Genomic DNA, 13398 nt, shown 5'->3' on the forward strand with positions numbered 1-13398 from the left:
ATTATTTCCTACTTTGTTTACATTAGATCTTCTGAATAAGGTATGACCATTAAGATGTAAATGTAGAAATAGGTACATGTCAACTTAGGAGGAAATATGGAGTAGCAGATTAGTAGCAGAGCTAAGGGCACAGTGTGGCAGTAACCTTCAAGTGCTTGAAGTTTCTATGCTGAGCTCTACATTTGTCTTGGATAGCAGTAGCAACCATTACTATAGGGAGTAGCAAACATTATTACAGGAAGTGCAATGAAAATAAGAATAAACCATAATGATTCTTAATGGGACATGAAGACTGTCCTGAAACTGAAGTCTGAGAACATGGTAGAAAGAGAGGACATATTGCCAAAGCATAACTGGTTTAGATTATCAAGAGATCATACTACTCAGATCTAAACAATGAGCTGTTCATGGTCCACTCAAATCTGGGATAAAACCTTCTAGTATCTTGAGAAGTGATGAAGGGCAATAGAAATAATTTACTGTAACTCTTCATGAAAATGGTTTTGGTTTTTGTTTAGAATTTCATGTGCTGGTTTTCAGCAGGAAGTTCAAATTATATTCCCTGGAAAATATTTCTGCACATCATGTTTCCATTTTAACCCACTGCATGCAATTTTGGTTCTTTCCCACCACCTGCCTGAATTTGTTCTGGTGAAAATTCACCAGTGAATGTGATCTTACTGCTTGGCAACATTTCTTCTTTTCCAATAAAGCATTTAATATTTTAAATTTCCATCTAAGCACTACTTTAATTGCATCTCACAAGTTTTTGTAAGTTGTGTTTTCACCTTGATTCCACTTAAAATATTTTCTATTTCCTTTGAAACTTCTGTTCAACCCCGGGGTTATGTAGAATTGTGTTATTTAATTCCCAAGTAATTGGAGATATCCAGAGATTTTTCTGTTACGGATTTCTAGTTTGGCCAACAAACATAATATGTATGATTTCCTTCCTTGTAATTTCATCGAGATTTGTTTTATGGCCCGGAATACAGTCTATTTTGATGACTATCCCACTTGCGCTTAAAAATAAAAGTATATTCCACAGTTGTGGGGTGGCATGTTTGGTAAATGTCACTTAGTTTAGTTAAATGATGGTGTTGTTTAGGTCTTCTGTAGTCTTTCCAATTACCTCTTTACTTCTGTTAATTACTGAGAGAAATACTGAAGTCTCCGACTGTATTACTCTGTTTCTCCTTTCAGTCTTATCAGTGTTTACCTCATATTTTGAAGATCCTTTGATAGGTGATATATATTTGATTTTGTCTGGGAAAATTGACCCTTTATCATTAAAGTAATGTGCCTACTTATCTTTGATAATGTCTCATATGGTCTATTTTGTCTGATATTAACATAGCTACTCCAGCTTTCTTTGGATTATTGTTTATGTTGTATTTCTCCATTTATCTTTTTTTTTTTAATTTTTTTTAATGTTTATTTAGTTTTGAGAGAGAGAGTGAGACAGAGCATGAGTGGGGTAGGGCCAGAGAGAGGGAGACACAGAATTGGAAGGAGGCTCCCAGCTCTGAGCTGTCAACACGGAGCCCAATGTGGGGCTCAAACCATGAACCGTGAGAACATGACCTGAGCCGAAGTCGGACGCCCAACCGACTGAGCCACCCAGGCGCCCCATCCGTTTATCTTTAATGTATGTATTTAAAAAAAAATTTTTTTTTCAACGTTTATTTATTTTTGGGACAGAGAGAGACAGAGCATGAATGGGGGAGGGGCAGAGAGAGAGGGAGACACAGAATCGGAAACAGGCTCCAGGCTCTGAGCCATCAGCCCCGAGCCTGATGCGGGGCTCGAACTCACGGACCGCGAGATCGTGACCTGGCTGAAGTCAGACGCTTAACCGACTGCGCCACCCAGGCACCCCGAATGTATGTATTTTTATAGGTAAAGTTGAGTTTCTTCTAGACAGTATGTAATTTGTCCTACTTTTTAAAAAATCCAATCTGACAATCTCTTTATCTGGTCTGATCAGAATATCCACATTTAAAAATTGATTATTGACATGTAGGTTAAAATCTTCCATTTTGCTAGCTCTATTTGTTCTTTATCTTTGTCTTTTTCTTTTCTTGGATTTTAGTTGAGTGTTTTCTATTATTCCATTTTATCCTTGCTATTAACTTATTATTTATACCTCTTTTTTTAAGTTTTAAAATAACCAAGGACTTGGGTGCCTGGGTGGCTCATTTGGTTGAGTGTCTGACTTTGGCTCAGGTCATGATCTCACCTTGAGTTTTTTTTTTGTTTTTTTTTGTTTTTTTTTTAATTTTTTTTTTCAATGTTTATTTATTTTTGGGACAGAGAGAGACAGAGCATGAACGGGGTAGGGGCAGAGAGAGAGGGAGACACAGAATCGGAAACAGGCTCCAGGCTCTGAGCCATCAGCCCAGAGCCTGACGCGGGGCTCGAACTCCCGGACCGCGAGATCGTGACCTGGCTGAAGTCGGACGCTTAACCGACTGCGCCACCCAGGCGCCCCTCACCTTGAGTTTGAGCCCCGCATCGGGCTCTGTGCTGACAGCTCAGAGCCTGGAGTCTGCTTCAGATTCTGTCTCCTTCTCTCTCTACCCCTCCCCGCCCCTCACTCTCTCTCACTTTCTCTCTCAAAAATAAATAAACATTAAAAAAAATTTTTTTTAAATAGCCAAGGACTTATAACACACATTTTTAATCAGATTTATTAATTTAAACCAAATATTAAACCACATGATGGATATAGTATAATGACCAGACAACAGTATATTTCCCAGTTCTTCCTTCCTGCCCTTTATGTTATTTTTTACTTTACTTTAACATATTTTATTTTACTTTAACCTATGCTATATACACATAGTACAATTCTACTATTTTTCCTTTAGACAGTTTCCTTTAGACAGTTTAGCAACCTACAGCCCCCGTGCAACCACCAGTTTGTTTTCCATGTTTATGGGTCTGTTTCTCTCTTTTTTGTTGTTGTTAGGAGTCTTTTTTTTTTCTGTTGTTTGCTCGTTTTTTAAATTCTACATGTAAGTGAAATATAAATGAAATTATGTGGTATTTGTCTTTCCCTGTCTGATTTCACTTAGTATAATACTCTCTAGGTTCAACCATGTTATCACAAATATACAAGCTCTGATTCTTTTTTGTGGCTGAGTAATATTCCATTGTGTATGTATACTACATCTTTATCCATTCATTTATCAGTGGACACTATTGTTGCTTCCATATCCTGGCAATTGTAAATAAATACGGGAGTGCACATATCTTCTTGAAGTAGTATGTTTGTTTTTTTGGGGGGGGATGCCCAGTAGTAGAATTACTTGGTTGTATAGTATTTCTATGTTTAATTATTTGGGGAACTTGTAGATTGCTTTGCATAGTATGAAAAACAGTGGCGGCAACGCTTTACTTTCCCACCATTCTGACCACTTTTTGCTTGGATTCTTTAGGGTTTTTTAATGTTTTTAAGAATGCTTTATATATTTTGGATATTAACCCCTTATCAGACATGTCATTTGCAAATATTTTCTCCCTTTTATTTGGCTGCCTTTTTATCTTGTTGTTGGTTTCCTTCACTGTGCAAATGCTTTTCAGTTTGATGTATTTCTGTTTTGCTTTTATTTTTTTGCATAAGGAGATTGATCCAGAAAAGTATTGCTAAAGTTGATATCCAAGATATTACTGCCTGTATTTTCTTTTCAGAGTTTTATGGTTTCAAGTTTTACATTTGGGTCTTTAATCTATTTTGAGATTATTTTTGTCTGTAGTGGTACAGTTTCTTTCTTTTGCGTGTAGCTGTCCAGTTTTCCCAGCAGCATTTATTGAAGCAGATGTCTTCCCCATTGTATATTCTTGCCTCCATTGTCATAGATGAAGTGGTATGTGTGTGTAAACCTATACACATATAGGTTTATCTCTGGACTCACAGTTCTGTTCCGTTGACCTACGTATGTATTTTTGCAACAGTATCATACTGTTTTGATTACTCTGTCTTTGTAGTATTTCTGGAAATTTAGGATTGTGATCCTTCCAGCATTGTTCTTTCACGACATTGCTTTGGCTATTTGAGATCTTTCATGGTTCCATACAAATTTTAGGATTTTTTGTTCTACTTTTGTGAAAAACAGTATTGGTATTTTGATAGGGATTGCAGATCTGTACATTGCATTGCATAGTATGGACATTTTATTTTAATTTTTTTTAATGTTTATTTTTGAGAGAGAGACAGAGCATGAGAGGGGGAGGGGAAGAGAGAGAGCAAGGGAGACACAGAATCCGAAGCAGGCTCCAGGCTCTGAGCTGTCAGCACAGAGCCCGACGTGGGGCTCGAACTTACAAGCTGTGAGATCATGACCTGCGCCGAAGTCGGATGCTCAACCAATTGAGCCACCCAGGCGCCCCGTTTTCTGTTTTGTTATTAACGCAACAGATTTATGTGATTGATTTTGTATCCTGCAACTTTACTGAATTCATTTATCAGACCTAATAGTTTTTTGCTGGGGTTTTTAGCTTTTTCTATATGTAGTATTATATCATTTGCAAGTACTGACAGTTTTATTTCTACCTTACCAATTCAAATGCCTTTTATTTCTTTTACTTGTCTGATTGCTATGGTTAAGAATGCCAGTACTATTTTGAATAAATTGATGAGAGTGGACATTCTTGTCTTGTTCCTGATCTCAGGGCAACAGCTTTCAGATTTTCACCATTGACTATGACATTGATTGATTTGTGTATATTGAACCATCCTTCCATCCCTGGAAGAAATCCCACTTGATTGTGGTGAATGATTTTTTGAATATCTTGTTGGATTAAGTTTGCTAGTATTTTGCTGAGGATTTCTTTTTGTGTGTGTGTCTTTGTCTGGTTTTTCTATCAGACTAATGCTGGCTTCAGAGAGTAAATTAGGAAGCATTCCTTCCTCTTCTGTATTTTGGAATAGTTTGAGAAGGATAAGTATTAAGTCTTTAAATGTTTGGTAGAATTCACCTGTGAAGCCATCTGGTCCTGGTCCTGGACTTGTGTTTGTTGGGAGTTTGTTTGGTTTTTTTAAAGTTATATTTGACAGAGAGCTTGCATGAGCCAGGGAGGGACAGAGAGAGAGAGCATCCCAAGCAGATTCCATGGTGTCAGTGCCGACCCTATTGCGAGGCCTGATTCTACGAACTGTGAAGTCATGACCTGACCTGAATCAAGAGTCAGATGCTTAACTGACTGAGCCACCCAGGTGCCTCTGTTGGGAGTTTTTTGACTTCCAGTTCAGTTTCATTTCTAGTAATTTTTTTACCAGGTTTTTCTGGTGTTCTGGGAATTTATGTTTTTTATTTATTTATTTATGTGTTCTATGTTCTAGGAATTTATTCATTTTTTTCTAGATTGTCCATTTTTTCTAGGTTGTCCAGTGTAATTTTTATAGTAATATAATCCTTTGTACTAATGTGTCATTTTTAACTTAGCTTCATTTCTGATTTTATATGTTGGAATTTTTTCACGTTTTTTTCTTGATTAGTCTGGCTAAAGGTTTATCAATTTTGCTTATTTTTTCAGAGGACCAGCTCTTAGCCTCATTGATATTTTCTTTTTGTTTCTTTTTAGTCTTTATTTCATTTATTTCTGCTCTGATCTCTATTATTTCCTTCTTCTGTGCTAACTTTTGGTTTTGTTTGTTTTTCTTTTTCTAGTTCCTTTAGATGTTAGATCATTTATTTGAGTTATTTCTTCATTTTTGAGATAGGTCTTTATCACTATAAATTTCTCTTAGTATTGCTTTTGCTGTGTCTCAAAGATTTAGGACTGTTGTGTTTTCATTTCTGTCCAGATATTTCTTGATTTTTGTCTTTGATTTCTTCATTGACCCGTTGGTTGTTTGGTAATATGTTATTTAGACTTACATTTAGATTTTACATATTTGTGTTTCTTCTAGTTTTTTTCTTGTAACATTTCTAGTTTTATCCTTTTTTGGTTGGAAGAGATACTTGATATGATTTCATTCATCTTTAAATTGTTGAGACTTGCTTTGTGGTCCAGCATGTGATCTGTCCTGGAGAATGTTCCATGTGCACTTGAAAAGAATGTGTATTCTGCAGTTTGTGGGTAGAATGTTCTATAGATGCTGTTATGTCCATCTGGTCTAATGTGTCATTCAAAGCCACTGTTCCCATATTGGTTTTATGTTCTAGCGATTTATGCATTGATGTAAGCGAGTTGTTATAGTCTCCTACCATAGTATTAGTGTCAGTTTCTCTTTTCATATGGTAACATTTCCCTTATGTGTTTGGATCCTATTTACATTGGGTGAATATATTTTTTCAGTTGTTATATCCTTTTGTTGGGTTTGATCCTCATCCCTTTGTTATTGTTAATGACCGTTTTTGTTTTTTGTTACCGTCCTTGTTTTAAAGTGTATTTTGTTTGATTTTGATAATCCCTGGTGCTTTTAGAATTATTATTTCATTTGCTTAAAGTATTTTTTCCATTCCTTCACCTTCAGTGTCTTTGTTTCTTTAGTTCTGAAGTGAGTCTTTTGTAGGCAGCATATAGTTGGGTCTCGTTTTTTTATCCATTAAGTCACCCTATGTCTTTTTATTGGAACATTTAGTTCATTTACATTTAAAGTAATTGTTGATAGGTATGTACTTACTGCTATTTTGTTAATTGTTTTCTGGTGGTTTTGTAGTTGTTTTCTGTTCCTTTCTTCTCCTGCTCTCTTTCTTTGTGGTTTGATGGTTTTCTTTAGTGTTTTGCGTGGATTCCTTTCTCTACATTTCTTTGTGCATCTGTTAAATGTTTTCAGTTTGTGTTTACCATGGGGTTAAGGTTACAATATCCTATGTGTATGGTACTCTATATTATGTTGAAGGTCACTTAAATTTGAACATACTATAAAAGCACTAAATTTTTACTTCCTCTTCAGTGTTTTACCTATGTGATGTGACATACCTTTTTATTTTGTGTATCACTTGAGTAATTTTTGTAGATATAATTGATTTTACTATTTTTGCATTTTAACTTCCATAGTGACTTTATAAGTAACTAATCTACTACCTTTACTATATGTTTGCTTTTACTAGTGAAATATTTTTCTTTCTTAATTTTCCTACTTCTTGTGACCTTTTGTCTCCACTTCAAAGAGTTCCTTTAAAATTTCTTTTGAAGCTGGTTTAGTGGTGATGAACTCTTTTAACTTTGTTTTCTTTTGAAAACTCTTTATCTCTTCAATTCTAAGTGATAGTGTTTCTGGGTAGAATATTCTTTTTTGTAGGTTTTTTTCTTTACAGCACTTTGACTACATCATACCAGTCTCTTCTGGCCTGTAAAGTTTCTGCTGAAAAATCAGTGATAGCCTTATGGGGTTTTTGTTATGTGTAACTGCTTTTCTCTTGCTGCTTTTAAGACTATCCAGGGGCGCCTGGGTGGCTCAGTCGGTTAAGCGTCCGATTTCGGCTCAGGTCATGATCTCACAGTTTGTGGGTTCGAGCCCCACGTCGGGCTCTGTTCTGACAGCTCAGAGCCTGGAGCCCATTTCAGATTCTGTGTCTCCTGTCTCTCTCTGCCCCTCCCCTGTTCATGCTCTGTCTCTGTCTCAAAAATAAAAAATAAACAGTAAAAAAAAAAAAAAAAAAAAAAAAGACTATCTTTTATCTGATTTGTGTCAATTATGTGTCTCAGTGTGGGCCTCCTTGACTTCATCTTGTTTGGGGCTCTCTGTGCATCCTGGACCTGGGTGTCTTTTTCCTTCTCCAGATTACGGAGGTTTTCAACTATTATTTCTTCAAATAATTTTTCTGCTTCCTTGACTCTCTCTTTTTTTTTTTGGTACCTCTATAGTATAAATGTTACTTGGCTTGATGATGTCACAGAGCTCTTTTAACTTACCCTCAGTTTTTTCTTACACTTTTTTATTTTTGCTGTTTGGCTTGGTTGCTGTCTTCAGGATTGCTGATCCATTCTTCTGCGTCCTCTAATCTATTGTTGAAGAAGTATTCTAATGTATTTTAAATTTCAGTTATTCTATTCAGCTCTGAGTAGTTCCTTTTCATATTTTATATTTCATTGTTGAAGTTTAGGTTACTTCATTCACTCTTCTCTCAAGTTTGGTATCTTTATGACCATTAGCTTGAACCATATGTGGCACATTGGCTTATGTTTATTTCAGTTAGCTCTTTTTCTGTTGTTTTGTCTTGTTCTTTCAAATTTTATTTTTTTTTTAATTGTTTTTTAACGTTTTATTTATTTTTGAGACAGGGAGAGACAGAGCATGAACAGGGGAGGGTCAGAGAGAGGGAGACACAGAATCTGAAACAGGCTCCAGGCTCTGAGCCGTCAGCACAGAGCCCAACGCGGGGCTCGAACTCACAGACCGCGAGATCATGACCTGAGCCGAAGTTGGTCGCTCAACCGACTGAGCCACCCAGGCGCCCCTCAAATTTTATTTTATTTTATTTTTTATTTTTTTTAATTTTTTTTTTTCAACGTTTATTTATTTTTGGGACAGAGAGAGACAGAGCATGAACGGGGGAGGGGCAGAGAGAGAGGGAGACACAGAATCGGAAACAGGCTCCAGGCTCTGAGCCATCAGCCCAGAGCCCGACGCGGGGCTCGAACTCCCGGACCGCGACATCGTGACCTGGCTGAAGTCGGACACTTAACCGACTGCGCCACCCAGGCGCCCCTCAAATTTTATTTTTAATGTTTATTCATTTTTTGAGAGGCAGAGAGACACAAAGCACGAGCAGGGGAGGGGCAGAGAGAGAAGGAGACACAGAACCTGAAGCAGGCTCCAGGCTCTGAGCTGTCAGCACAGAGCCTGACATGGGGCTTGAACTCACAAACCGTGAGATCATGACCTGAGCTGAAGTCAGATTCTTAACTGACTGAGCCACCCAGCTGCCCCTGTCTTCTTCTTTAATTTGGAACATATTCCTCTGTCTCCTCATTTTGTCTACCTCTCTGTTTCTATGTAATAGGTCAGCTATGCATCCTCATCTTGAAAGTACTGGCGTTGTGTAGATAGGGTTCTTTTCCCTGTTGTGCAGTCCCTCTGGTCACTAGAACCAGATGCTTCAAGGGTGTCCTATTATTGCTGAGCTGTGATTGCTGTGAGCATGCTGATAGGTGTATCTTGCACTCTGTTCAGCTACCTGTAATGACCCGCTTTGCCTGCTGCATGCACACTGGGGTGGGAATCTTTCTCCCTGTCTAGCCAAGAGGCTTAGCTGCACCATGCCGGCTTGCTCACAGGTTGAGCCAGTACTCAGCCTGGTTGTCTGCATTTAGCTGCTGGGACAGCTTGGGTGCACTGATCACAGCTCCCTGCACGGCCAACTGAGAGTCTCAGCTGCTTGAGCTGTAGGTGCGTTGGTGTGTGCGGTTACCTCCCCACTTCCCCAGGGCTTGAGTCACTTTGGAGAGGCACTTTCCTCACCGGGGCTGCCTGCCAGGTGGGTGGGCTGGGAGCGGTTTTGGAGAAGCACCCTCCTGGGTGGGTTGATGGAGTAGGTCTTTAGAGGAGCACTGGGTGGGGTACATTGTGGTAGAAATGTAGATGCAGAGTGTTTGTACTGGCTTGTATAAGTGTCTGGCCAGGCTCTGGGAGGGCAAAGAAAAATAGTGCCTTCTAGCTTCCTCGTTTTTGGAAAAAGCTTCTGCAGATCCCCACCCTTCCTGCACACATCCTAAAATTAGTCAATAAATTTTCATGTATACCCCCAGGTGCTTTTCAAATGACTGCTTTTTTTTTTTTTTTAATTTTTTTTTTAACGTTTATTTATTTTTGAGACAGGGAGAGACAGAGCATGAACGGGGGAGGGTCAGAGAGAGAGGGAGACACAGAATCTGAAACAGGCTCCAGGCTCCGAGCTGTCAGCACAGAGCCCGATGCGGGGCTCGAACTCGAAGAGTGCGAGATCGTGACCTGACCAAAGTAGGCCGCCTAACCGACTGAGCCACGCAGGCGCCCCTCAAATGACTCCTTTTATGCTGGGATTATAATAACAGTGATTTTCTTCTAACACATTAGGCATGTCACTTTGTTGTGTTCTAGTTTTTATGGCTCCTGGTGAAATTGTCTTTATTCCTTGTCTGTCATGTTTCTTTGTTCGCTGGCTGCACTTAGGATTCTCATTCTTCTCTCTCTCTTTAGTGGTTTTAATATGTTGTGCATTGTTATGCTTTTGGGAGGCATTTATGCTACTTGGTATTGTTGAGCTCCTTGGATCTTAAGTTTGTTTCTGTCATTAATTGGGAGAAATTTTAAGACACTATTTTTTGGGGTTGCCTGGGTGTCTCCGTCGATTAAGTGTTCAGCTCTTGATTTTGCTCAGGTCATGATCTCACAGTTCCGTGAGTTCGAGCCCCATTGGGCTCCATGCTGATGGTGCAGGGCTTCCTTGGGATTCTCTCTCCCCTTCTCTCTGCTCTTCCCCCACTCATGCTGTTTCTGTCTCTTTCAAAATAAATAAACTTTAAGACACTATTTCTTAAAGTGTTTTTCTGTTCCATTCTTGACCCCACCCCCCAGGTCCCAATTATGCATATGTCAGAACATGTTATTATATTTCACAGCTTTCTAATGTTTTGTTTTCTGTTTTTCATTTTTTTCTTCTCTTTCAGTTTTAGTTGGATAATTTCTATTGACCCATTTTCAAATTCGTTTATTCTTTCCTTACCGGTGTTAACTGCTATTCAGCCTGTTGAAGCTTATTTTTCGTCTGTTACTATATTTTTATTTCTAGATTTCCATTTAGTTCTCTTTGCTGAAATTATCCATTTGATTTTGCATATAATCTTTTCTATTAGAGTCTGAAACATATTAGTTATAAGTAAAATCTTCTTAGGTAGTTTCAACATCTCTGTCATATGTGACTCTGGTTCTGATGGTTACTTTGTATCTTAGTAGTATCTTGGTAGTTTCTTTTCGTATGCTTTGTAAATATGTTTTGAAATGCGTATATCTTGGGTCAGACTCTAAACTGAGGTAACTAGATTCCTGGAATCTGGGCATGACTTTCCTGCTAGGCCTTTAGCCCAGGGGTTTGTTTAACTGTTAGGAGTTGGGCAGCATGTGAGGGCTACTGTTTCTGCTATTACTCACAATGCATCACAGGCTTCAAGTTTCTATAGAGACACCTTGTGTTTTAGGATACGGGTTTCTTTACAGCTATGTCTGTTCATTTCTGAGTTTTAAGGGTTCTCTTTGCTTTCTGTCTCAGAGACAGTCTCGTTCCATGTATTTATTTATCTCCTGTCCATCTATCAGCAATATTCTATTGATACTTGTTACGCCACGCTTGTTAGCTTGGTGGTGAGAAGTCGTTGACAGAATATGTCCTCTTTCTCCAATACAGCCTCAGTGTTAGGTGTGACCTTGTGGCCGTGGCCTTCTTGGTTCTCTTGCCCCACCCCCAACCCCAGCTGTACTTGGAGACTCAGTGCATAATCCTGCCCTTCCCCCAGGAGTAGTGTAAGTGCCCAGTGGGGTTCCCAGAGACAAAGCTGGTAAGAAGGGGCAAGTCTCAACGTCTGTGGTCTGAAGGGGTTTCACACTGTCGTGTCAGTTCACACTCAGTCTTCATTAATAAATGTGACCCCTATTCTGGTGAGTTCTTACCTGTGGTGCACCTCAGGCAAAAACATACATTTTGTCTCTTCCTAGATTTGGGACACTTGGGTGCTTTGTGACCTTGGCCCTCCTGTAAGTTAGGGGGGAAAAAGTTGTGAATTTGAAGTTAGTCTGGCTCATTTTCATCGTAGGAATGAGTGGTTTTCTTATTTGGTTTATATATCCTGGGGTAGAAGCTGAAGTCAACCCATGTTTTTAATACTTTCAGTATTTTATGTATACTGTGTTGCTTCGTAATCATAAAGCACATTTATCCATCATGTTTCAAGCCCTGCATCTCTAACTCTTTAATTAAGCATAAGCTGTGACACAAAATAGTTAAATTTTTGACTCCAGTATACTTTTTACATATTCTAATACATTCTAGTAATAACCTTATTTTCAGTTTTGGACTGTGTCATGTTTGTATAATATTTAACTTTCTAGAGAAAAAGAACAGTGTTTTATTTTTTTTAGTATTTATGACACCCAGAACATTTCAAGGCATAGGGTATTAATAAAGTAAAACAAGCATGATGTTGTTTCATTTTTCTTTCTTGTACAAACCCTAACCCAAAGTAATGTACACAGTAGGCATATTGTAACAGATACTCAACAATGAACCTGACAAGAATTAGTTCCCATGTTTCTTTCCTGTGCCACTCCAATTCTGGCCACTTCAGACTGAGCAAAAATGTGCTGTTTCAGGGGTCACTGTCATTTGGGGATGTGACTGTGGACTTCTCCTGGGAGGAGTGGCAGTGCCTGAACCCTGCTCAGAGGACCCTGTACAGGGACGTGATGCTGGAGAACTACCACAGCTTTGTCTCATTGGGTAAGCAATTTGCACACCGAACTTTCTATAGCGTGCATTTTATTTCTTAGATACCAAAGCATTTGGTCTTTTGTGGTGAATATTGTTGAGACTTTTGCTTCAGGAGACTGAGGTGGTTAATCTCTTTTGAGCACGAGGAAGAATATTGGTATTTTCACATCCCACGAAAGGTTTAAATGAGCCTCATCATGGTCCACCTCCTGAAAGTATACCTCCTCCCTCCTTTAGAATTGCTGTACCCATGCAGCTTTGCCCAAATTCTGTGTCATTTTTCCTTTTACAGGGTTTCTCATTAACAAGCCAGAGGTGATCTTCAGATTGGAGGAAGGGGAAGAGCCATGGATAGTAAAGGAAGAATTTCTGTACCAGAACTACCCAGGTGAGTTAGTACCAGGAAGGTTAGTGAGGAAGCCAGGAGAGATTACAATCTAAGTGGTCAGTTCAGGAGTTGGACATTTCAAATGTTTTCTAAGAATCTCTTAGTGGCACCTACTTTTCAAGTAGAGAAAGGATATGTATATGATAAAATTGAAAGCGAAAAGGGTAATGCCTGAGAATGACTGTATGCTGGTTTTCTGATTATTCAAAGCTCGGGGTCCAAGGGTATCATTTATGCAGACGAGTCAAGTGATAAAGGGTTTTTTGTGTGTGTTTAATAGCACAAAGCTAAAACTTAGGTAATAAAATCTAAAATTTGGTTCTTGAGGAGAAGAGAGGAAATAATATTTTCACTGCTACCTGTAGTACTTGATACTATTTAAATAAATAGGCAATAAATTAATGGGATTACAAGCTTGTATTAGATTAACTACTGTAACAAAAGCACAGCCATTGTTATTTTACAAGATTATATCTTTGTACCTAAAAACAATGGGAAAAAGACCGATTATGTGCCGGAAGAACATTGCTAAAATGAAACCCTCAGTAAATCCTACAAAGTAGAAATAGGACGTTCCCTAGTTGTAGTCTGATA

At 38.5% G+C, this 13398-nt stretch overlaps 1 protein-coding gene across 1 annotated transcript in view; it reads left to right on the forward strand.

Moving 5' to 3' along the window:
- Positions 1 to 13398, forward strand: part of LOC123576411 (zinc finger protein 25-like) — a 29533-nt gene that overhangs the window by 10479 nt on the left and 5656 nt on the right. The window contains 2 exon segments of the mRNA XM_045437226.1: positions 12299 to 12425; positions 12709 to 12804. Coding sequence (XP_045293182.1) covers positions 12299 to 12425; positions 12709 to 12804 — 223 coding nt within the window.

The sequence above is a fragment of the Leopardus geoffroyi genome, chromosome D2, assembly GCF_018350155.1.
Source record: "Leopardus geoffroyi isolate Oge1 chromosome D2, O.geoffroyi_Oge1_pat1.0, whole genome shotgun sequence".
In the NCBI taxonomy this organism is placed as follows: domain Eukaryota; kingdom Metazoa; phylum Chordata; class Mammalia; order Carnivora; family Felidae; genus Leopardus; species Leopardus geoffroyi.